This window comes from Rattus norvegicus, chromosome 9 (genome assembly GCF_021556685.1).
Source record: "Rattus norvegicus strain SHRSP/BbbUtx chromosome 9, alternate assembly SHRSP_T2T, whole genome shotgun sequence".
Classification (NCBI taxonomy): domain Eukaryota; kingdom Metazoa; phylum Chordata; class Mammalia; order Rodentia; family Muridae; genus Rattus; species Rattus norvegicus.
In genome coordinates this window covers 122,015,307-122,042,325 of record NC_141542.1, presented here as the reverse complement: position 1 = coordinate 122,042,325, position 27,019 = coordinate 122,015,307, and the positions used below count along the sequence as shown (strand labels likewise).

Sequence of the window (27,019 nt, the reverse complement as noted above, 5' to 3'; positions counted from 1 at the left end):
AAGCATGGCTTAAAATTATAGCCTTTAATACCCTACTATTCTCGGCTCCACGAGAATTATAAAAGAAACAAAATCTGAAGTAAGGATAAAATGAGATGCGGTTCAGAGAGACCTCAATGCTGTGCCCTCCTCTGTCTCCGTGCCTTCCTGGAATTGTCACCATCCGTGTGGGCATCCTCAGTCACTGTCACACAGCCTCTGAATTCCAGTCCCTGCACTGCACTTTCAGCTAACCATGGTGGCATGTTGAGTCCCGACATGGATGTCAGGGTTTCCCAGACAGCACTCTACTACCCTGGTCCCTCTTTCATTGTCTCAACAAGGACACCTTCAGCACAGTCTGGATTTTTATTGGTCTCTTTCCTGTTCCATGACCCTCCTACCCTGACCCCATCCTACCTAGTCATCCAGATCCTGCCCCTTCTGTTTCCACGCTCTTTCGAATGTTGTTACTGCCCAGGGCCAGGCTCCCTCTCCCTTTGCCAGGGCTGTTAACCCGGAGAGCAGCCAGCCTTCCCCTTTGATGCCAGCCTTCCCTCACCACTCCATCTCTGCCTCTGGAACCGGTACATCATCCACTTTCCTGAACCTTCCCACCTTTTCTTCTTTTCATGGCTTCTCTCACTGTGCACTTACTCAAATGGTCTCTCTAGGCCTTTTACCGACCTCAATCAGGCTGGGGGTATTTGATGAAGACAGAACCTAGCACCTCTGAGCAATTGATGGTGAGATATGAGCCTAGCTTATCCCCACACCAAGTAACCTGGAATGCAGCCTGGTGTTCTTCTGTTGTAGTGATTCCCCTCCTTCCCTCCCTCCCTCCCTCCCTCCCTCCCTCTCTCCCTGTCTGTCTGTCTGTCTGTCTGTCTGTCTGTCTCTGTCTCTCTCTGTCCTATGCCTCAGGTTTGCCTTAGATGTCATTCTCTCCCCAGCACCTGGGCAGTCACTAGTGAAATACCTCAGCGTTAACCTCTGCTGTTGTAACCTGCTGAACAGATGCGACAGGCGATCACTGCCTTTGTCCTTACTGATGTAGCCTTCAAACCGAGCTAGCCTCTTCCCATTCCTCTTCTTTGATCATGCGGGTCAATAGGAGCTTTAGAATTCTTTCTCCTTTGTTGAGTTGGCATTAGGGAGAAGTTGGTATGCAATATAAATTAGTGTTTCGTTTGTTTAGTTTTTTAGGTTATGCTATTGAGGGAGAATGTTTTGAGTGTTCCTTTTCTCTTTACTTGTGTTGAGAGGGAATGTTTCTCCCACACTTAGGCATCTTTGCAAAGTCAGGCCTCACACCCAGCCTTACCTCACCTAGGGGTGAGGACTCCTAGGTGTCTACTGAGATAGACGGAGCCAAACACAACATTCTAACCAGCAATATCTGCAATGGGGAATTTTTTATAGAGATCACTGGGCATTTTAAAAAGAATGAAGGTGTTAAGAAAGAAAGCAAGGATTTAGGAGGGTCAGAGAAGTGGAGAACCACAAAAGCTAAGCGGCCAGGCTGGTCCATGTGGAACCTGTCCTTGCTAATGCTCTCTTAATGGACTCTCCCTCTTTTTCAGACTGGGAGATAGAAGAACTATGGCACATGATGTGACCAATAGCAAGCACTGATGGCCTTCAGTTTTTCCAGACAGGGCTCTAAAGGAGGTTGGGATTGTGTTGGAAAGATAGTCTCGAGACATTAGAAATGGAGACAGCACTTGTTCTAGTCTTTATAGGTCAAGGCAGACACCCAGTCTAGGGCCTGGTAGTGTGTGGTAAGAGGGCATCTTCCTCATTTCTCTCTCCTTCCCAATAGAAAAACAGTGGCTCTGAACTGATGTTATCTGAGAGATGAAAGGAAAGTAATTAATTAACCTCTGGTACTATATGAAAGATACAAATGCATTAAAGATACAAATGTATGAAAGATACAGATGCATGAAAGATAGGAATGCATTTTTCTCTGCTCCAGGCATGTTGGCCTGCCTGAAGTAGAAGTGAAGATTGATCAGATCCTCCCAGTGGATGGAAAGTGTGAGAATTTAACTCAAGAATAGATTCACTGCATAAATGCAGTAATCACGACTGTGATACTGGCATTGGAGTAGATATATAAATGCATGCAAGAGACTTAAAACTTTAGAGATGAACTTCCATTACATATCGGCCAATTGATTTTTCACCTAGGATGTCAAAACCTTTGAAAGGGGAAGAATGGCTCATTAAAAATGACACAAAGAAGTCGAACCCCCAGCACATATAAGCCCAAGTGCAGAATGGAAGCAAGAGCCAAGGCCAGAGCTGAGGCCAGAGCTGAGGCAAGAGCTGCAAGCTTACAATTATCAAACAGTAGCATAGGCACAGATCTTCGTGATCTTAGATTGGGTCTCCAGATGAGATACCACAACCACAAGTGACAAAATTACAGACAAATGGAATGTAATTAAATTTAAAGTGTTGCAATCCAAGCCAAAGCACAGTGGAAGTGTTTTTCAGAGTATATGTTTGGCAAATAACTGATAATCCAACACATACAAAGAACCTTTTAATCAATAAGGCAAAAGATCCAGTGAAAAGGGACAAAGGATTGGAGCAAACACTTTCCTGTAGTCGATGCACAAGGGGCCTATTAAGCACATCGATAGAATCGTAACGTCATATCTATTAGAAAAATAAAACTGTTATTTTTTTAAAGAAAGAAAGAGAGAAAGTAAAGAAGCAGAAAACAACAGATGTGAAGAGGATCAGAGACATTTGATCCCTGAAACATTGTTGATAGGAATACAAAAAAAGTATCACCAATTTGGAAAACCAAATGGTTAAATATGTAGCGATTATGCTCCAAGTTTTAGTCCTAAGAATACTCCCACGACCTATAAAAATGCGTCTGCACAAAGCCTGTACACAACAGTTCGTAGCAGTGCTGTTTACAAAAGTCAAAAATACAGAGAACTCCGAGTACCCATCTACTGATGAATGGTTGAAACAAAGCCGTAGAGTGTATCTACCCAGATCAATATTATCTGGCAGGAAGAGAGAGCGGAGGCTCAGATGTGCTCCAGCAGAACGAGCAATAGAAACATGCTAAAAATATGGAAGGCAGCCACAGCCCACTTACTGTGTGACTCCAGTTTTAGGAACTGTTCAGCTCAGGCAAGTCTACACAAAAAGGAAATAAATGAGCAGTTGCCAAGGCTCGGGTGGTGGGGGCAAGGATGATGTAAAGAATGAGAAGAGTCAGTGGTAGATGTGAAGCCCTTCTCTGAAGGGCTGAAACTACCTGGAACGTAGGATTGGATGATGGCCATATGACTCGGTGAATGTAACACGCGCTGCTGAATTCTGCACTTTAAGAGCATGGATTTTGCAGCATATGAAGCTCAGCCAAAAGTGATGTTGAAGAGAATATAAATCTGTAAAAACAGAGATGACTGTAATAGAAAGCTTCCACAGATCCAAACGTTATGTTCTTCAATCACCTTCTATTGGGACAGAGGTGACAGAACAAGGCTCTCCCTGAGTCTCCTCTGTCTCACATCTGTTTTCTCTCCTGTGTCTATCAACGTCAGCACAATTGCATTTATTGTATTAAGTATTCCAAACTTAAGAGGGGACGTGTTGGCGATAAAGTGGGTTATTGATCACACCTCCATCCCCAGGCCTTCCCTGGGACGGTTGGCTTTATTTGCCCACCTGGATGTGGTTTGTTTTCTTGAATCTGTTCCCCGTGACTAAGGCCACCATTTAACCTATCCACTTCCCACACCCTACAAGAAGACGCCTCTCAACACTCCCAGTGTGGGCGAGAGGTTCTAATCAGTGAGGCCATCAAAAGGACAGGTCTGACAATAGCAATGCTTTGTACAACCCCTGCTCCTAGACAGCAAGGTCAAAGCTTGGTGACACCCCCTTTTCATGTTGGCCCAGGCATACACACTCCTAAGCCCCACCTTCCCACAAACCTTTGCCACTAAGTCTACAAAAAAAAATAATAAAAGTAAAATAAAAGTCTGTAGATTCATTTCCAACTGCACCATGACTTGCATGTGAGAAGTCTGCCTCTTTACTGAGAATGAAGCAGGAGGGATGGAAACAGCCTGCTTGGGAAGATAGATTGTTGTTAACTTTTATGGTCTGAGCAGACCAACACAATTGCTATCTATGTACACTCCTGAACATTGTTGCCATTGTACAAAGGATGACTGTTTCAAGCGGCAGTGAACAGCAGTCATCCAGCGAATGTCACAGCACAGGGTATACCACACAGACCACAGCTACTTCCAAATTAAGAGAAATAACAAACAAACCACACAGTGATGGAGCGCCATGCTCCAGTGAGGAATAACCTGTGCACTAGCCCTTGTGTGTGGCAGCTTTGTTGGTGTTTGTCTCAAGGAGGGAAGAGTCTGACAAGGCTTTACAATGAAAGGTTAGCAACTCACAAAAGCAGAAGAAATGGCCCTGCTGTTAGTCACAGCTCAAGTGCCCTTGAGTGTTGAGTGCTGAACCTGTGTACCTGTGTGTGTGCGTGTGTGTGCGTGTGTGTGTGTGTGTGTGTGCGTGCATGTGTGCACACGTGCGTGTGTGTACCTTCATATACCCCTGCACATTAAGAGATCTCCAATAAGGTACACCTCCTCCAGACCAGGATATAGGAAACAAGACAAGGATGGTATCTGGGTGATAAGACTCTTGATAGCCATTGTGACTTTATGCCTTCTTCAGACTTCTGGGCTATGAGGCGAAAACTGTCTGGAACCTTTTCCGATGAAGTTCGTAAAATCAGGAGATGAGCTTTCATTTGAAGGAGACAGTTGTTGCCGCCATTCATAAGTGAATGGAATAGACCAGCCTTCAAGGCATAAGGAACAGAAGAGAAGGATCTAATTGGAATAAATGACTGTGAAGCATTTATTCAGGGAACAGTGGCTTGATTTCTGGGATTCTGAGGGGAGAATTGGTGAAAATTCTCCATCTTCTTCATCGCCGTTCTGCATATGAAGTCAGGAAACTGAGCTGCCTCACGGTACACTAGAGCTTAGTGCTAAGAGAAACTCCTCAGTAGATGAACTGTCCCCAAACAAGGCTAGCTTTCAGGAGAAGACAGCAGAGGATGGAGCCAGCCTAGCAGGGAGGCCAACTGGACCTTAACAGAGCTCAAGGGGCCTTTGACGTTCTAGAGGAAAAGGCAGAAGTCATTTCCGGTAGTTCTTCCTTCTTATCTTCTGAAAGAAGGGAGCTTTTATTTCCTCCACGGTCATCCCCTGTCTGTCCCGAGCACCTGGCTCATCTGGATGTTCCCTGTCTTACTTTTTTCCATTCTCAAGATGCTGTAAAGTATGAACAAGGTAGGACAGATGGACATGATTAGAGGACACTTGTCTTTGGAAGGTCACAAACAGAAGACCAAACCGAGAGTGCTTTGTGTTAACTCCCTGCCACAAGATATAGGCCCACCCCTCATACGAGAGCTTCAGCTAAAAACTGATGCATTAATCACTTTCTGATACTGAGGGAGTCTTTTTTAAGACAGACCGTTGATGGAAACACAGAAGAGTAATTACAGTATAGCCGTCAATGTAGCTGACTCAGGTATGGTTTGTTGTAAAAACCACTTGTCCAGATATATAAACAACTTCAAGCAGAAAACCACGCGATCATGAAAAGATCTTAAATACTAACAGAGGTGGCTCTGAACATAGAAAATATTTAAATAACATTTATGTGCTTAGAAGTAACTAGAGAGAATGGTTCCCCTGTGGGTAAAGCTGGGATTGTCTTCTGATTGCCTCTTTTCTACCACCAATCCCACTTACTTGTCAGAAAACCTGAGTATTTTTGATTCTTTTTCACCATGGGCTAAATATCAGCTCCAAACTTCTATGGTTTCTGTAGGCACCACAGCTTTATGAGGGCTAGAAGGGGTCAAAACCTATTTCGAACCAATTTCTGACAGTTCTGAAAAATCATTTTGCCTCCTCCTGTGTTATATAGTCTGAAATAAATACCCAGGAAGTCTTTTACTGAGCTTCATTTCACACAACAGTGTCCACGTAAAGTTTATCTGTAGGATGAAATGTGGTTTGCCCATCCCATCCCATCCCATCCCATCCCATCCCATCCCATCCCATCCCATCCCATCCCATCATAACAATTCAACAATCTCATTGAACAGAACCCAAACTGATCCTTTTATACCATGAATACGGTATTTGGTAATTTCACCAAGGATTTCAGGCCAAGACAAAGTTGCCCGTGTGGATTGTGGGAACCATATGTAGTGCCTGGACAGAGTTCAAAGCACTTAGAAAAACAGAGCTAGGATGGGGAGGGGGCATTGGCACAACCCAGAAATGGAGAGGATTTTCATACAAATACTCCAGTTCTATGTTAGCTCCTGCCGAGGATGGAAAGGCATTCTGTCTCTGTGGCTGAGTCATAGCCCAGTAAGTGTGTAGCAGTGTGTAGTAAGTTAGCTGCCCATCAGCCAGTCAGCCAGTGGGTGGACACTTCAGGGTCCCGTATTCAGGGACCGGCCAGATGGCTCAGCCTGTGAGCGAGCTTGTAGTGCAAGCCTGACAACCCGAGTCAACCTCGGGAACCCACATAACTGGTAAGATGCAGTGGCCTGTGGTGTGCATCTGCCGTCCCAATACTGCGACGGAAAGAGGGAAGGAAGACACAGCATCATCCAGAAGCTGATGGACCACTGCCTAGAGTGAAGCTCGGCAAAACTAAGATACTTGCCTCAAACAAGGCGAGAGAGAGATCCAACTCCCAGAAGTTTTCTTCTGACCTCCATGCTCAGTTCCGTCCCTGGTGTGCACTTGTTCACACACACGCACAAACACTAATAACTGTCTTCCCTAATAATAATGAACTTCCCTAATAACTCCCCTAATTTGCCAACTGCATGTAGTGGCTCAAAGATCACAGGCCTGCAAATGGGTCTTTTTTTAATCTCCTCTGGGTATAGATGCTGGAGGGGTGTGGGGCGCACACCTCTAATCCAAGCACTTGGGAAACTGAGGCAGAAGAACACAGATTGGAATTCAGCCTAAGCTGCACAGACCAGCCTGGGCTGTGTGGTTTGACATTCTATCAATGAGGAGGCAAGCCATAAAAGTGAATCTAGCAAATGTGGAAGAATTAAGGTTTTTCCAAAATTAACTCATCAAAATCAGATAACAACAACAGACAACACAATTCTGTGTTGATGCTTTTTTTTTTTTTTGAAAACCATGTCAGTTGAAAAGGGTAGGCATCTCCGAGGGAATGCTTGCTTTTAGGCATGGGGTGAGGTACATAGCTTAATTATTCCAGGAAATGATAAAGCATACATAGACCCTTGGTCGTCATCCTCACTTACATAGACCCTTGGTCGTCATCCTCACTTACATAGACCCTCGGTCATCATATTCACTTAGAGTTGGACCATGTGCATGTATGGTTGCCTCTGGCTTCTCTTTGTAACTAGTGGTCATCCTCTAGATGCTGAAATAGGATTGAAGATTGTATTTCTTTATTAAGGGTGGCTCTATCTGCACAGAGATGGGAATTTCCCAGGGAAAGCTGTACTTGAAGGACAGCAGCCAGATTCCCCTCAGTGATGTGTGAAACGAGGTTTATATGATCAGTTGATTTGTATGGCTTTCTAATGCAAACATTTCTTTAAGAATTGGTCTTTTGATCCACGTGGATAGGTACTGTTGTTAGGAATGCACCCTGACGGTGGCTCGGGAGACAAATAAGATCGGAACCTTCAGAAAATGCATCTTAAGTATTTTATGGTAGATATGAATAATGAGGTTTACTTAATAGATAAACGCTGTTAGTTTCCTGGAGGGGGAAAAAACCTACAAACATTGACTTCCCCATACATGACTTCATTCCTGAAGTCCAGGTTTATCATATGCCTTGAAATTGTTAACTATAGAAAGATTCTCTGAAAACTGTAGAGTTTGTGATAGATAAATATAAGTACATATAGTCACAGATGTTTTATATATATATACATATAGATCATAATATACCTCTTTAATCATATAATTTACACATTATCAAGCATGTCTATACATGTGTCTGTACACAATGATTCATATGGTATTTAGCTATGTGTGGTGTACATGATATAATTACAGTAAACAAGTAGTACTAGTAAAAGCACAAGCTACATATACATACACATATATATTATATATAAATATATTTTTAATTTTTTATTTTATGTGCATTGGTGTGTATCTGTGTGAGAGTGTCAGATCTTGGAGTTACATATACTTGTGAGCTGTCATGTGGTTGCTGGGTATTGAACTTGGGTTCTCTGTAAGAACATTCACTGAGCCATCTCTCCAGCCCCTGTCTATGTCTTTTTGCAATAGTTTTTTAACAGGTGAGCCTAAACAGGGATTCAAGGCACTGGATACTTCACTGGTGGGGGCAGAATCGCTAATTAGTATGAGGATACCATGTGAACTAGCCGCTGTGTTGGACAGTTACCTCTCAGAGTACTTTCTCCTTTCTGAAGCAAATACCCAGAGTTCCCTTTGAAGCATTCCATAAATGGTGTGAGAGAGAACGAGGTTCCCTCTGGATCCCCTAATGAATGTGGGCACGTGGGTCGTGCCCGGAGGAGGTGAGTCTCAGCTTTCAGAACTCAGCCTTTGGATGCAGGGGTGAGAAGGTTGTGGGTATGAGGCTGCTGTACAGCACAGAGAGACAACTTTCCCTGGCTTGCACGTCAGAGGATCCCACCTCGTGGCTGCATCCCATGGTAGTGCAAGCTTCTATGGCCTGTGAGCCCTCCTCCTTCTGACTGACTGGTAGAAGAAAACATCCTTCTCCCCTGCGAGATGATGTGTCCAAGAGTCAACTTCCCTGAGACATCCATATCTTTCTGTAACGATAACCACCGAACGTCTTATAATGTGACCATAAACATGAACAAAATGATAACAGTCACCTCCATAAGTTGGGTAGCAAAAGAAATGGCTTAAAACAGAAATCTCTAGAACCTTTGCACGTTGCGTATGTTGTCTCCCATTTCGCCTTCAAGCCAATATGCCAGTATCCTGAGTTCTTGTAGTATTCCCTTTCTCTCCTATCTTAGGGTAGCTGCTTGTTTTGTATTTCGTATGCTGATCCCCTTTTGCACACTTTCAGTTTTATGAAATTACCTCATGGTGGCCTTCCTTGACTTGCATTTTTACTCAGTACTGGGCGGTTTGGATGAGTGCTTGCTTCATTAGCCTGCCTGTCCCTGGAGCAGCCTGTACCTGAGATCTTTATGTCATCTGTCCCCATAGTCAATGAAAAGAAAATTTAAGTTCCTGTTCATTGGTTATTAACAGCTCCAGGTTCAGAGAATTAGGATAGCAGTCTTCTATTTGGTCACTTGCTCAACACGCGCTGTGTTTTCTAATTTGTAGATCCCGTGTGTGCACTAAAATACACACACGGCACCGGCTGTATATTGTAGAGTCATGCAGACACAAAGTTGCATTCTGTTTTTCATTCCTGTGCCTTTTACTGTTGGCCGAGGAGAATCACAGGGAAGAGTTGCACAGAAACAGTGGGCCATCCAGCTTGTGTTACAGCCCAGCTTGTTAATATAAAGAACAATGCTTGCTAATCATGGTTAGGAAAGTACTTTTTTTTTCTTAATTTTCTAATAGCTTTTGAATTATGAATATTTTAACAAATACTCTCTCTCTAAACCAATTGAACAGTGTGATGAATTACGTTAATAGAATTTTTTAAAATGGTAAATCATTATAATTACTCACGCCTTATACCATTCCATGCGGGTAAGGATGTATTTGAATATCATGTGTATAACATTAGCATCTGTACTGGCGAATGAAATACATTATCCACACCGTCATGTTCATTTATCGTTTTGGTATTAAGATTTTCAGTTATATAGGTCCGGGGAGATGGCTCAGTGGTTAAGAGCACCCATTACACCTTCAGAGAACCCAGGTTGGGTTCCCAGCACCCCCATGGCTCTTCACTAAGTTCTGTAACCCCATCCCCGTGGTCCGATGCCCTCTCCTACCCTTGCCGGCACTGTATGCACAGGACACACTGCCATCCACACAAGTAACACTCATGCACAGAAACTAAGATAATACATACATACATACATACATACATACATACATACATACATACATACATACGTCTGTTTTACCGATACCCCCTTACTTTAGAGAGTCTGGTGCCACATTATTTCACTATAAGAATGACCACCGCTCTGTCTCAATGTATCAGTACCTAGATCACCACGAACCGATCGTAGTCACTCGGTGTTCCTCCTGGCTAACACTTCGACTTTCTGTTTGCCTACAGCTGAAATGTATTCTTTGAAAACGCAATATCCGGATATCAATTTTATATTGATTTTGCACATGCGTCTTTCTCCCGGGAAGAAATCCATCTACTAAATTGTCAGTATTATTGTACCTAGATTAATTTTTAATTTCTGCTACTCATCTATATTTTTAGGCTTTCTTTATTCCTCTATATTCCTATACATGTTAAAACTTGCTTGGCCTTAGTCTAGTATTAGTCTAGTATGTGATCAGTGTGTGAGGGTCGATACATGATTTATACTCCAGTAACGTTTCAGCTGTAAAGTTTAGTTTCCTTGAGTCCAGTTCTTAAATGTTTAGAATCATGATATCCTCTTGGTGGATATTTTTTTTTAATGAGTATGTTCTTCCGTGGCTCTTCTGATTAGTTCCGGTTTGAAGTTTATTTTGTCAGATAGTAAAATCGCCTGAAATACTCTCCTTCCTTTCTGATTTGCCCTCTCTCCTGGCCACACAACTGACAGCAGATAGGTTCTTATTTATATAGATTGTCATTTAGACTACCACAATGGTACGGCTCTTATGCCATCCTTATGGACCTGGAAAGATGGCTGTCCACACTTCAGTAGTCTGTATCTGCCACCGTAAACCTCTCTTCTCTTTGGTATGAGGGTCTTGTGACATCTGAACTCTGACAGCACCCTGCTTACGTATATGTATTCTTGCCAATAGTTTCATTTTATATTAGTATTGTTGAAAGGTTCTCAGTGACACGTTGATACTGTTCAACAAGTATAAATTAGATAACTGCTCTCCCTTCCTCCTAGTATCTCAAACCCACCTTCTGACAATGTTTCGTTTCCTGCAGCTTGACCTTTAGTAATCTATCACATTGGTAATCAATGTGCTTGATAGGAGTCTCTGAAGTCAGGTTTAGCTCCTTCACTGAAACCGTCAATGAATGCACATGATGACATGTTTTTGTCTTTGTTTTAGCATATGGTTTCCATGCTGGGTGTTTTTCCTCTCCTGGATCTTTATTTTTTAAATAATATTTATTTTGACTTTGAAAGCTCCAGCAATGTGTTTAGATCATCTCTGTCTCTGCACTGCTTACCCCCTACTCTTCTTAGTGACCCAAACATGTCTCCCCCCCCCCAGCTTCAGGTCCTCTTTGTTTTGTTATCAATAAACTCTCATTCTGATTAGTTAGTGTTGCTTGTATGCACTTTGTGTGTGTGTGTGTGTGTGTGTATGTGTGTGTGTGTGTGTGTGTGTGTGTGTGACTGTCCACTTTGTCATAGCAACATACCAATGGCCGTATATTCCAAAGATAGAAACCCTCGTTCCAGGACTCAAGGGCACCTCCCCTAAACATTCCCCAGCTCTTCTCCCCGTCCAGGCTATTTTCTCTTGACTTCCAAGATGTCCCCTGAGCCTTGGATGGGGACCATTTGATATAGGTAGCCCACCCCGAGCCGAGCTCTCATAGTTATTTGTCTTTAGCTAGGTGAACTTACAGCATCTACCTCTCCTTACTCTGCCTGCCAAGTGCTGGGCTCACAGCTGTGGGCCACTATGCACAGCTCTCATGGACATAGTAAACGCATTGTTTATCATACTCTGCCTTCTCTTCTGGTAAGCATTGCCCAGTCTTCTTTAGTTTTCAAGTGTCCATCCTAAGCCCCAGACCAAACACACCGGTGATCCACACACCTCTCCCAGGGTCACCCAACACCACTGGAAAACGTCTCCCTCTAGGTATCACTTGTGGGCTGATATTTGGAGTTCTTGAGCAGTGTTTGGGCCCCTCGGTCTAAGAAAATCTGTGTTGCCACCAGAAAGGTACTTCCTAGTCATATTGCTATGTAAGGAAATTGTTCACGTGTTTCATAAAGGTAAGCAAGAATCCCAACCCTTCGTTGTAGTTGAAATGAAAATAGCCAAATTGACATGTGTAGTGGACCAATTCCCCTTATATTTCAGCCTTGAACCTTGAGACTACACTCAACCTAAACCAAGGGGTAAGATAGTATATTGCATGTCCTTTTATTTATGTATTCTTGAGAACAGTTGTTCCAGCTACTAAGCTCTTAAATCTCTGTTTCCCCCCTCTGGTCAGCTCTTTTTTGATAAGTTACTCGGGGTGGCCTTGAACGTACCCTGGGTCCTTGGCAGGTCTTGAATTTGAGGTCCTTCTTGCCTCTGTCTCCCAAGTAGCTGAAACCACTGGACCGCAGTGCCAGTCTGGGCCTAAATTAGCACATCTGAAACTCAGCTTGTCCTTTAGAAAGTAGCATTGCTGTTCCCTCATACGGGATTTTGTATGTTTAAAAGCAAATTAGCCTCAGGGGCCATGCCTTCTTGCTGTTGCTCTGTGTTTATTTTGAGAACTTGATTGCACTATACAGTGTAGGTTGACTTGAGCTGACCTGCCTGAACGCCACAGTGCTCTTGGGGCATCCCTTGGTTCTGGTGGTGATAAACTGTAAAGGGTATTTATGTAGCATCTGTGAGAAGAAAACCTTCTGGCAGAAGAGATTGTGCAGAGTTGAGAATAAGTATCAGACAAGCTTTAATAGATAGAGCTGCATTCCAAGTGTACACATGTCTGGGGGGAGAGGGCAGGGCGTAAAGTTAATATGGTTCAGAATTTTCAGCTTGGCCAGTAAAGATGCATTTTAAACTTTAGAAAGATTTGACTTGCTCCAAAATCGTAGCCATGCCACTTGCAAACCATGCCCCAGGCTTAGAATCATGGCTGTTTAGGAATACAGATTGAATCACTGGGGAAGCCAAAGTAACAGGGGCTAACGGGGCCTTTGCTCTGATTTAGCTGAATAGTGAAGCAAATGGAGCGACAGTTTTATTATGTCCCTACCCTCCTTTGTGGGACTCATGAGCAGAAATAAAAGAGCTGCAGGTCCTAAAAGAGGCCACCACATCTAGGTGTTATTCCTGGTATTGTAATAGACCCCCATGTGGTTCACGAAGAGGTAGGAAAGCGAGACCTGTTAGGGAGAGCGTTGGTTGTAATCTATGTTTTTGATTATCGATGACAGGATCCTAAAATTACACCCAAATATCTCTCGCAGGTTCCGAAATTGAGTTTCTGAAAAAGCACTGCAGAAGTAATGGGAGGTAAAGTGCAGAGTCCCAGAGAAATGAGCTGCGGATTGAGCCTGCAATGGAAATTGATCCTATCAGTCAGCATCTGCCCTTCCTCTGAGAGAAGGGGATGAGGGAGACCGGAGCCAGGCTGCCTGATTAAATAGGATACCAAGGGCTGGAGGCTAGAACCAGGCTTGCTGCTCCCTCGGGTCAGGAATGTAACTGTCAGGCTTCTCCACTGGAAACCTGCCTCAATCTGGCAGAAAGAGAATGAAATGAAAAATGCCCTGAGCCAGCGTGGGAGTCACTGGAGCTTCCTGACTAAGCTTCCTGTGGTGGCTGCCATGGTGCTCCTGAGGGACGCTGTCCTGGGAGCACATGAAGAGCCAGTGAGTTCACAGAGGACCAGCTGTCCTCATGATTCACACCAATGGGGCTTGTCAAGAAGGCAGGTTGTATCCGTGTGTCCTGAGGGTATGAGTGAAAACAGAAATGGCCTTGGAATCGATTCCTATCCTCAGCCCTGTCTTTGGGGTTCATGAGGAATGAGGAGCAAATATCCTCTAACTACCCATCCTGTGCACATAGTTTATTGCCCTGTTAGCTAACTGGAAGTGATCTGTAGTGTTCCCCGCCAAATGGTACTAACGACATTCCAAGGGGGGCTCGGTAGGTAAGGGGGTATTTGTATTGTACTCTCAGGAATGCAGTATATGTTCCAATTAGCCTTACCGAAGCCCCACATTTCTGCTTACAGAGTCGCTACTGTGTGATCTGTTTCTACCACAATGCCCTTTAGGAAGCCCTGAGCGGTCATCGGCATGACTCACTGGCAATAGCATCCCCTTGAAATGGCTCGTTCACAGTTAGCAGCACACTAATTGAAATATCTCTTTGGAAACTTTGAAACTGGAGGCAGCATGAAATACTACTACTAACTCGAGAGGCAAGCCTTTTAAAGCCATATCTAGTTCACATTAAGTTTGGTACCCTGGAAAAGGAAAAGGGATGAGATGTCAAAGGCTTAGTCTGTCGACTTGATCTAGCCATAGTGTCATTGAAGAGAGAAAGCTACCACAGGTCCATGGAAGCACATGGGATGCCACTTCTATGTTGTGGGGTGAATCTATCTTTTAACATTTCTTGGTCATATTTAACTGCTTGGCTTGACTTTGAATTTTTTTTTGGGTGGGGGTTGCCCCAGAGCTTCAGATGTATGTTCTAATACTAGAACTCCACCCACACTGTGGATGTGTTTGCCTGTTAGTTTGGTTGATTTTTACTTAATTACACCTAATACCCCGGCACCCTTTCCTTGGCCTCTGGGTTCTAGCAAGAGGATATGATAGTATCCTACCCAAGGTAGACCATTTCATCCTTAATTTGTTGATTCAAATTCTCTCTAGCTTTTAACAAGTAGGAAAAGTGGCCAGGATTTAGAATCCACCTGACTTTCACAATGGTGTCCTGTTGATAGGATTCACAGCTCCCTCTTTTGACACAAACCTTGCCACACTGTATCCACATCTCCACAGATACAACAGAGCTACCTACCCTTGACCAAGGCCTCTGAGGTGTTTAATAGATGAGTCATGACTTCTGATAGACTCAACTCTCCAAAGGCTGGAACTCAACTAAATCTCTCTAACCAGCTAAACATCACCCATTAGCAACAGCATTCTATGGAGGGATCTGTGGACTCCCCTTCTGGACACTGGGCTTACTGGGAGTTTGCTTGATTGCTCTGCAGCTAGGAAGCCTGGGAAAGGATGAAAATTCCAAATGCCGTTTCTCCATGATGTGCGTCTGCTTTGGTTTGCGCGTATTCTGCATCTTGATCATATTGACTCCCAACTCCTTCCTCTGACTCTTTCCAGATCCACCCCTACCTCCCACATCCTCCCAACACCACACTCTCTTTGGTTGCTACTGTGTTAATAACCTGAGTCCAATCTGCTCTGCTCACGTATTTCTGGGTGTTGGTCTCCTCTGGAGTGTGGTGGACCCACCAGGGCACATGAGACATCCTCCCTGAAGGACAGCTGCTCTCTGTAAATGCTGTGTAAGAGAGCTTTGCGTTTGCTCAATCTGGTATGAGTCATGCTCCTCCCCCAAGAGTTGGGGCAACACATCATCCATTGACTCTGTCAGTTAATAACTCTCATGGCTTTAGACAGTTGGTCATGGAGATGCTTGGTTTCTGATAGCTTACCCATTTCCTTAGCAGATGAATGAAAAGCTAGAGACTTCATTTCGCCTTGCTGGGATTCCTCAAGGCACTCACAAAGACAAGGGAAGCATGCATTCTGTGGAAACTTTACCAGCAGACAGACAGAACTGCTTAGCTTCGTAATCCTGAGGCTTTGTGTAAACATGCATTTTCCTAGGTAGGGCACACTGAAATGAAGCTGACTAATATACATGGTGCAGAATAGTTTCCCACTGAAATGAAGTTAAACCATGCCCCTTGTTTAAGCTACTATCGGACGCAATCAGTCACCTTATTAGTGCAGCAGCTGCAAGCCTTGGGAGAACACTTTAGCACAGTCCTCTTGGAGACATGATTAAACAGGGAGAGGGCACAGAGATAACTGCTAATCTGTAAGAGATCTTGGGTTTCTTGAAAGTTTCTTAAATATTTGACTAATAGAGCATTACATATGTGACATTCCCTTTGCATTATAAGGTCACTAATCTGGAAGAAACCCTGATGCTCTTTCAAAGCAACTTATTTATGGTGTTGCCCTAACATTTGTAATTTTAAAAGTTTGATTTCTAATACTCATAATTTAATTATAAAAAAAATAGTTCACCTATAAGGAATATTCTTTCCAGTTGCCGCACTACATTCTTTGGGGCCATTTTTGTCTGGCCATTGGTCCCTAAATTACACAAAAAATGTAGCATGGGGGGGGCATTGTTAGAAGCAGACACACAGGAAGCAGGTGCTCATGGGAGTTGAATGCCATCTTCAGACACAAGGCAAACAGCTGCATTTCTGGTCCCCCTCCAGCATGGGTGGTTTGTCTTGGAGGACTGAGGAGGTGGCCATGCCCGGACCTCTGCTTCCACAGATTAAGAGTAGGAAGGGAAGGATCCTTCCTAGCCGTCTGTCTCTGAATTAAATAGAAGGGATCGTTACTGCACATTGCATTGCGTTCTGCCATCATGCTTAGAAATCATTAATACCCCAGAGCCCCGTTTCCTTGTCACATCAGAACCATGGTGTCACCGTCTAGCCTTGACTCTGACCAAGTCATCAGGTCTGACTCGGCCACAGAACTGAGATCTATGTATTAGGAATGGAAGCATCCAGTTCTCAGAACTGTTTTAAATGCCCGGTGAGCCATAACTGCCATTTCTTAAGTTTCTACATCTATTTTCCTCACCAGTTGTCATTCTCTTGCACCCACTATGACAATCACACTTAAGGAAAATAAAATCGAAGAATCAGTGAACCATGGCTGTAGCAAAGCAGAACCTTCTAGCTTATTGTTTGCCCAATCCCGAGGCACACTAAGTATGCGGTGATGCTCATAGGTTTGATTTAGTACCCTCATTGCAAAATCAAGCTTAATCTTTCTCTATATTTTAACTCAGATTATTCAAAATATGTATATTTCTTGTGTGTCATTCACAATTCTATCATGTATGGGCTCTAATTTACTAACATTTTCCTCGTGTGTTTTTCTTCTTCTTTTAAATAGATCCCATGCGTGGCCCGAGAAAACTAGAAGTTGTAGAGGTCAAATCTCGACAAATCACCATCCGCTGGGAGCCATTTGGATACAATGTAACTCGTTGCCATAGTTATAATCTCACAGTGCGCTACTGTTACCAGGTTGGAGGGCAGGAGCAAGTGCGAGAAGAAGTAAGCTGGGACATGGATAATTCCCACCCTCAGCACACAATCACCAACCTGTCCCCCTACACCAACGTCAGTGTGAAGCTCATCCTCATGAACCCCGAGGGGCGCAAGGAAAGTCAAGAACTCACTGTGCAGACAGATGAAGATCGTGAGTGCCTTTCAATGCTATGTCTCTTTCCAAACAACTTTGGTTTCTTTGACTTCGGGAGCTGCGCAGTGAGAACAGGGGAAGGACAGCTTGGGGAAGCAGTATTAATATGTCTACCTCCCAACTCTGACACACTGATTAGAGGAGAAAGGACAGAGATGGAGACGTTGGTTGTTTTTATGCAATTCAGTTATTCACAACGTCACACATATGCAATCCATATTGACTCTGGCCATCCCCCACCTCCCTGTTACCCTGTCTACCCTCCCCTCTCCTCACTCTTCTCTCCCTTACGTCTATGCTGATTCGTTTTATCCTTTGGCCTACTTACATTAACCAGGGCAACTGTGTACCTTGTGTTTAGAGATACCCACTGGAGACTGTTGGGCTCAGCTCTGGACACAGCTAAGGGCAGCAGTCTCCCCCTCACCCAGAACCTTCACGGCTAATAGTTTAGAGGTAGAGTGTAGAGCCCCATGTACCCTCTTCTTCGCCTGATTATCAGTAGAGTTGGTCTTTGTGTCACCTGATACAGATGACTACAATTGTGTAATTATAGAAAATGCAACAGTCACAATAGTTGTATGAGTCTAGGAATGCTACTGTGTTGCCTTGCACCCTATCCTCCAGATCCCATACTCCCTGCCCACTTCTGGAATGTTCCCCAAGCTTTAGAGGGGTGGGGTGTAGGTTTTTACTTAGGTCTAGGCCTACAGCCCGTCCTTATATTTGCTTCCTATTAGTCACATGGCACTTTTCTGTTTGGCAAGTCTATGGTATTCTAAGTACTTCTTACCCCTTTCATTATCCTATTGGATTGAGAAATGCTTGTTTGGGTATGAAGTCAGTTCCACAAACTGCTTATTCGAACAAACGGCTTTACATGGCACCACCTATTGCTAGCCACATGTCGTGGCCTCCCTCTCCTGGCGAGCTCTCTGTCCCAAACTCTGCTCACATTCCCAGCATCTGCCCCTCCCCCAAATGAGATTTATCTCAGTAAATTTACACTCCACAAAACAACCGTACAGTAAACCTACAACCAATTGATAATGATCTAACTGCCCACCTAGATAAGATGAATTGACCTATAAAAATACATCCCTTAAGAAATATTTGTAACTACCTGTGGGCATTTAAGGTCACATGGATCTGGGTCATGCTTCTCTGCCTCCTTCTTGGTTCTTCTCTTCTCCTCCTCCCTCTCTCCTTACCAAGACTCTGTCCCCATCCTACTTTCTCACTGCCCAATCACAGGCCCTGCCCCATCCTGTGACAGCTCTCACCTGCATAAAAACAACAGTCCACATCCTTCCCCTAAAGCCTCACTACAGACACAGGGTAGGAGTCCCACCTGAGTGAGCCTGGGATACAGACACAGGGTAGGAGTCCCACCCGAGTGAGCCCGGGGCTGCACGGCTGAGGCCCACCCAGAAGATCTCCCTGACTGCTGGCTGTTGCATTCCTTCTACTCCTTCCCGTAGTATCCCTTGAACTATGGAGAAAGCTGCTAGGAATCTCTTGTCTATATGTTGTGACGCATCTATGTTATCATTATTTTGGGTATGTAAATTATACAAACTGCTTTTAAGAATAAACCATGCTTTGCATCTATAGCAATACAAATGACCTAGCATAGATAGATAAACATCCCAAAACATCCTTACCTGAAATGAGAGCGCATCACTGATGAACGTGCTCTTCCTGTTTTAACTAACACTATGGCTGATCCAACAGGGGATGAAATGTAGCCATTTCATCAGACCAGATAAGACCCAGAGAGATAAGAACTCAACCAACTCCTTGGAGTTTCAAAGTGAGACATGATATAAGTTGGGAATTCTTTGGAATCCTGTCAAAACGTCAGAACCGCTAATTTGGGAATCTTTGTTTAAATTATCTTGCTGGTCTCAGGAATTAAGCTTTGCAGGATTTGTAAATAAAACCTATTGTTTTATAGCTCAGCAGTATTCGGCTAATTAGGAAAGAACTATTACTGCAAATTACGTTTTCTCAATAACCAACCAAACAAAAACCTACTTCAAAGAAGATGGGGAAAAGAAAGACAAATAGAATAATTGTCAAACAATACCAAGTCTGAAAAGAGCAGCAACAGCCCATTGTGACTCGGGTTTATCCAACATCATGTTCTAGAATCACACGTCCCCGAGATGTGTATTTTATCAGAGAATGTATGGAAATTGTTTCCATCACCATTACCAGCATCAGTGGACAGCACAGGTGTTATGGCTACTTCCCTAAACTCCTGAATCCTTCAGCTTCTTCACCCTAAGTTCACATGAGGTTTATTGCCTCCAGTCAGTCTTCTGGATAAAAACTAACTAACTAACTAACCAACCAACCAACCAACTATTTTTTTCTATTCTAAGCTTTACAATTTTTGATCAGTCCACTTAAAGCATTCTTTTCATTATATTATTAATTAATTATTAATTTTGCACTTATCTCTGTATATGTGCGGGCTCACATATGCCATGATACCCATGTGGATTTCAGATGAAAACTGTCAGGAGTTGGTCCTATGTTCCACTACATAAGTCCCTTGTGTGGCGCTCAGGCTATGACCTGGGCAGCAGGTACCTTCATCCACTGGGCCATCTCACCTGCCCCATGAAAAGTCCTCTTTCCGCTTGCTTCAAGCCAACATAATTTGAATACATCCCATTCAGTTTTAGGTTGATTTCTTCTGTTTGCCCTCTTTATTCCTGAACCTACATAAATATTTTCAAATATAAATGATCATGCAATAAAACATCTGCTCATGTAGCTGGGCCGATGCCGTGAGAAAAGGGAGCAGGGGACATCATACGAAACCCTTCAGAGGAAACACAAAGATGAGGATAGGTAGCATTTTCTCAGGCCTGGTGGCTGGCTGAGGTTTAGCTTCCGGTTGTGATGAGTGGTCTAAGCCTGGAGTCTAGAATTCCAGCTTCTTACAAACTCACCAGTGTCCTCACTTAATAACCATGTGTTACTTTGTTTCAACACAGTGTTCTGCTGATTTCTTCAGCCCGGGAAGAATGATTACATTCATATTATATGTTGCTCAGATGCTATACACTAGGAACTGACTTAAATCATTTTAAAAATGAGGCAAGTGAAACCCAAGTAGGGCCTACAGCTTTTCTAGTCTGTGTATTTAATTATTGGAGAGTCCTGAATAGCTCTCACCCCGCCCCAGGTGCATTCGTAAAGCACTCTCCTATTAAACACTTGGTGCCATTTAGATTAAATACAAAGGCTCTCATCCTGCCCATGAGCATGCCCTCAAATAAAAATGAATTTAAAATGTGAAATCCTTCACTTTCTTTTGAAATTCTAGGCATCCGTCCAGTCGGAGGCAGACTTGCTGACAATTAAAAGACTATTCATATCTGCACACAGTCTAAAGTGTCTCTCTGGCCTCTGTTTTCAACTCTTTATTGAAATGTTTATCCATTCATATGATGGTGAACATTTGGTTATTCCCAGTCAAGAGCAATGCTGCTGAGAATATTCTGTGTAGTCTTCTGACTTAACCAGCTCAGAGTTATCTTGGTAGACATATTAGATGGAGGGAGAGAGAGGAAGGGAGGGAGGGAGGGCTGGAACAAATGAAGTTAAATGGTAGATAGATAGATAGATAGATAGATAGATAGATAGATAGATAGATGATAGATGATAGATATGGGTGATAGATTATATACATATATATATGTATAGATGATAGATAGATAGGATAGGTAGATAGATAGGTAGACATATAGAGAGACAGATAGATGACAGATAGTAGAAAAAAGATTAAATCATTTCACAAGGACAGTGTAGTTAAATGGCTTTATATTTCAAATTTTGTACAGATATACAAATGTTTCTATAGGCTATTAAGATCTATAACCTCTATGAATAGCTAAGACCTCCTTGGGAGGGTTGGTTATGACCCACACATTCATCTCTCGTCATCCTCTCTAGTCCCAGGAGCCGTCCCCACTGAGTCCATCCAAGGCAGTGCCTTTGAAGAGAAGATATTTCTCCAGTGGAGAGAGCCGACACAAACATATGGGGTCATCACTTTATACGAGGTACCTTACATATTCACTAGTAATTCACATTTAAGTATAACGTCGTGTGATAATATGAGCTGTCTGGTATTTTAAAAACACAATTTCACATCTCTTTGGTGAGTTTACTGCTTTCTGTTGTCATAATAGCTGTTCTAGGAGCAGGGGACTAAAAGTGAATTTCTCAACTCTGCAAAATTCCAAGATACATATTTAAAATAAGTTGGATCATTGTGTGTTGTGTGTTATACATTAAGACACAGCAGAACATTTGTAAAGTCACTGTTATTGAAATTAACAAATATTTTGAAACATACATTGATTAGGAAGCAATCTCTGAGTCATACTCTTTTCTAGCTACCAACTGTTTTTTTCCCACTGATTACAAAAGAACATAGATTAGCCAATTAGAAAAGTCAATAAAAAATTGTCTCCACAGTAACCACAGAATAATCTCTTTTGGTTCCTTCATATCAACGTACGTTCCTTAGACTTCATTGACATCATTTTGTCTGCTGAAGCAAATCAAGCAGTTGAGTGACGGTAGCGAAAAAAGAGAATTTGATACATTGTTCAAGAAAAAAATAACAGCAATAATGGGATGACAGCCATCTTCACATCATCCCGAGCATCGTTTCATTGTGTCTGTTGTCATAGAAACAAGCAGGTGCATTTTTTAAAACTAGCATTTATTTTAATGCAAATTCAACAAAATTATATGTTGTAAGGCTCCTAAAAATTATGGCCGATCTGCATATGGATCTGCCTGAATACCTCTCAGCGTTACTGACAGGAGTCTGAACAGAACTGTCGGAGATGATCACCACCAGCCCTCTCTCTGACCCCACAGATCCAACTGATGTTCCATTACACCTTCCGGAAAGTGGTGTTGAAATGCAAAAACAACAACAGCAATAATAATCATCGCTATCATCATAATAATAATGATAGAAAGCAAAGTGAGGAAAAGTAAAGGGGAAGTGTTGCTTTTACTGCCTGTTTTATTGCAACAATATCAAGTTACAGAAATCCACGGCTCAGTGTCTGTGGAGATGCTTTGTCAAGTCAAGCAAGGTCAATTTCCTTCCTCCATGATGAAAATACTTCATATTTTGGGCCCTCTAATGGTGTTTGGACATGGATTTTATAGATTCTAGTCTAAGAGGAAAAAAAAGGAATCTTTACTGGAACAGCTACTCTTTGAAGTTCACTGTAAGACCTAGGCGGTCTGTCTGCTGTCCCCAAAGCCACAGGTTGCTCTTCAGAGAGACAGAACTAATAGCTAGATTCCTTCTCACTAATCCCACCACACATTTATCTTTGTGTGAGAAGTAGCTTCAGCATGGAAACAACAGGGAAAATAGCATTTACAAAGAAGACCCCATTAATCTCTCTGACTTAGTAGCCGGGCCATTCCAGTTTGGCTGTGTGGATGTGCCATAAATCAAGGTTCCGGCAATCAGGTATTTGCAAATAAGAGCAGGTTGGCTCATTTCTCTGCAGATCCAAAGGGGGAATATCAAATATTTGAATCAGGTCTAAACCACTAAATGCATTTTCTAGGTACCAAATTAGTGTCTCTGGTTTCTAGGGATGAGAAGGAAGCGTGGTTCTGGTTCCTCAAAGTAGGGCCTGGGTGGCATCTCAGAAGGGGTTCTTCCTTTTCCTGACTCCTCAGGGCTCACGAGTCATGGTTCCCTTGCCTTATAAGAGTGGGCAGTCTCTCCTGCTGGAGCAGCCTGCATCCCCTCTGTGGAGGATCACAGTCTTAGAAAACAGATACCACACTCAGAAAGCTAAGCAATCGTTCTGAGAGAGGCAGGGACCGTCGGAACGGCAATCCCGCCATGGAGTCACATTTGAGTATAGGTAAAGATTACCACGGCTAGTGATGCTTTCAGAATGGATGCGTCCCCTGAGGACTCTTAACATGCTTCGACAATTTGGAACAAAATAAAGTCGACTGTCCGCTATAGCTATAAACACATATGCTGAGCTTTGAGTATTCCTGAGTTTTCCTTTGTCTCTTTCAAAAAGTACACTCAAACACTGATGCTTGCACAATGCTAACGGCATCCATTGTTTTTTAGACCTTACAGCAGTGCATATTTTCCCTTTCTTCTGTCCTTCTTCTAACTCTGCCCTCATCCTTTGGTTACTTGGCCTTCCTTTCTGTTCCTCCCTCGCCACTGTGCTGACCCAGACCTTCTCAGAACCGTTTCTCACCTTTGCCGTTTCATCTGCCAATTATGTTTCCAAAATTCAGGTCAGGCAATTATGTCGTCCATCCTCATTGGACATCCTGCTGAGTTATAAATGTGATGCTGTCCTAATGAACCTGGGAAGCAGACACGTGCTCAAAGAGGAACGTGCATCTCAATTTTTCTTTCAGGAGTCAGCCACTGTTGGAACCAGACACAAGACCAGATTTACATAGGGCAGAAAACCACACTGCGGTTTCTCTCATCAACTTAGATGGATACAATTTAATGTCAGGGAAAGCACGGCTTGTTACAATTACACACACCCTGTGAGGTCACCCGCTTACGTAATGCAAAAGCAAACTGTAAGGCACTTTCACAATTGATATGCAAAGTTGATCTCATGAGAATTCTCAAACAAAAATTTAGAGGTCATATTTTGCATGACATCTCTCCGACTGGGCAAAAAGCCCTGGAAGACACATGGAAAAGACCAGCAGGGTTCTGCATAGAGTTTCAAACCCATAATGATAACAGACACAGACCTATCTAGATACTGACAGCACATTTGGAGAGGACATTTTCAACATCCTTGACAGCAAATGGGCTGATAGCTTCGGTACACACAGGCTTGATACAAGAACCCTTCGTGCAGGTGAATAAGAAACCAGGAGGAGGGGACTCTACCTATCCTAGAAGCTGAATTGAAATAACGAATTAGAGAAATTTAGATAGGAGCTAACTGCTGAATTGTGTATAACTTGCATAATGTAAAATTTCCACCAGTGGCATGGAGAAAGGTGGACCTAATACAGACAGTTGGTGGGAAACATTCGTTGCCTCTTGTAGGCAGTTTGAGAGTATCTACCATAATTTAAACACTGGATTGAACCTATTTCTAGACGTCTGTCAGTGAGTAGTACCGCCAAGCGTATAACATATAGGCACGGCGCCTCACTAATTTTACCTCTCAGCTGTCTACGGTGACCACGAGAGTTGCACATCTACAGGTCCATGCTCACTATGTATAAGACATTGAAAGAAGACCAGAAGACAATATCCCACATATAGTCATACTCTCCATCACCAACCATGGAAAGAATCAGTACCCAAGCTTCACATGCAGTGAGCACCAAAGGTTCAGTTTGACTGGAAGCAAAGCGGAATGATCAAGTCACCTGCTGTTGGGGCCATTTGTGTAGGAAGAGTTGAGATACCTCAAGATCACGAGCCTGGATAGCTGACTGTATTTGGTCCTCACCGCCTGAGCTCTGTAACCTTGAAGAAGGAAGGGATGGGAACCAAGGAGGTGTGTTAGGGAACTTAGCTTGCTACTCTGTACCTTGTCAAGTCACAACTGTAACGCTTTCAGAGTAAATGCAGGGGTATTCAAAGCGTCACTTCTTTCTACATGGTGACTAGTAGGTGCTGTAGAGACAGCCCAGTGGTTGAGAGCACCGCCTTCTCTTCCTGAGAACCTTAGTTCAATTCCCAGCACCCACAGGACGGCTCACAGCCTTCCATCCCAGATCTGATGGCCTTTCCTGGACTCTGGGAGCAGCGAGCAGCACATGTGTGTAGCTCACGGACATACAATGTAACACTCATCAATGAACATGAAACAAAAATAGATCAAACCTAAAAGGAAAAAAAAAAACCAAAGTAACTATGTTACTTCTGGAAATGATCCCAATAGTTATTATTTATTATTAATACTTCCTTTCACGGTGTCCTTCCCCAGGATTTAACCTCCATGTGTGTTTCCCTGCAAGCTTCCCGAATTCCTCACATCCCTCTACCTTTAACCACGGGCCTTGGCTCTCCCAGGGCACTTGCCCAACCCTCCTGGAGTATATGCCTGCCGTGCCTTTTAGTAGTTTCTTCAAATCCTGTAGTTTCACGAAGAGTACTTTGGCCCCTTTCAGCCCTGAACTCAAATTTAATTATCCATTCCTTTGTGTTCAGAGAGCAAATTGCCCAAACCCCAATTAAAGACCTGTATTTTATGCTGGCTGCAATTACCATCAACTCCACGCTCCCCCGAAGATTTCGGTCCCCCTAAATAGGAGGCTATTCCATTTGGGCTCTCTGTGAAATCGAAGTGTAGAATTGGAGACTTGAAGGAGAAAGGGGGAAGATAATTTTAGAGGATGCCAGGCACTTAAGTGCAATCAGAAATCATCCAACATAAGCAAGGACTTATTCCACCTCACCAGTTTAACATCCTTCGTCCCCTACCACTTTATTCAGGTGTCACTTTGCTTTCGTCTAGGGGCATCCCATTAAATTCCTGGGACCCACCAGAGGTCAATCGCTATCCTTCAGAGTAGTTCCATCAAAACATTTTCTGCCCTCAGCCAGCAGTGTAGTACCCGGGTAAAAACTGTTCCAAACTTTTCTCCTGAGAGGCCCCCCACTGTGTTTTCTCCTGCCGAGTGTTAATAGGTACTTAATAAGCACTTGTTGAATGACTAACTGAAAGTATGAAATGCCAGAAGTAAGGGTTAGTTCAGTCTGAGCCTGGCAGGATGCTGTAGGACCTTGAACTGTGCTGTGCTGTTGAGGCCGACAGCTGTTCCCGGCTTGCAACCTCTGTGGCAGGAGGCAGTTAGAGTTGGCTGTCTGCCTCCTGGTCCTGGAGAGCCTTTTAATGTCCAGCATTTAGTTTCCTCTAGGTTTAGGGAGCTATGGACTTTCTGGCACTGATTGCATATATGTGCATGAATTTGTCTTTATGGGTAAGGTAAGAATTCATAACTTTGAGGAAGGAATGAATTATATCCTTGTATTTCATAAGGACAGAGGAGTGGCGTCTGCAATTTTTACCAAAGAATTAGAGGGTTGAAGCCAAAACAGGGTTACAAACATCCAGTCTGACTCAGTTCGGAGCTGCCTGGCGATCAGCCACTGTGGGGGTGGAGACTATCGGTGAAGCCCTTGCTTCAGTGTGTGTGCTGGCGGAGCTGGGACCCCACTCTGCCAGAGTGTGAATTCTGCATCCGGACACTCCCCAGTAGCCTGTTGTGGAAAATATACCAAGCGCCAAGTAGTTACAGATCACAGTGGGACCACAAGCAAGAATGAGACATGACTCAGTCCTCCAAAGGGCGGCACAATTATTACAGGAATACTCCTCTGTCTCGGACATATTTAAGTCATGATTTAAGACTAAACAGTAGGTTCACAGCCTTCATTCATGACTCATCGCCATGCGAAGTTTATGAACCCAAACTGCAGCAGGAGGCATTGGCTGCCGCTCTGCTTAGAACCCAGACTGAGGAGGAATAACAACCGTGCAGATCTGAGACGCTGACATGAGGCGTGGGCGGACA

The 27,019-nt window shown here is 43.4% G+C and overlaps 1 protein-coding gene across 11 annotated transcripts in view; it reads left to right on the top strand.

Annotated features, from left to right (window-relative positions):
• The window catches only part of Ptprm (protein tyrosine phosphatase, receptor type, M), a 701,363-nt gene that overhangs the window by 380,205 nt on the left and 294,139 nt on the right, over window positions 1–27,019 (top strand). For all 11 annotated transcript variants that reach the window (NM_001431774.1, NM_001431773.1, NM_001168632.2 and 8 more), the window contains 2 exon segments: window positions 17,117–17,425; window positions 21,398–21,507. In NM_001431774.1, the coding sequence (NP_001418703.1) occupies window positions 17,117–17,425; window positions 21,398–21,507 (419 nt within the window).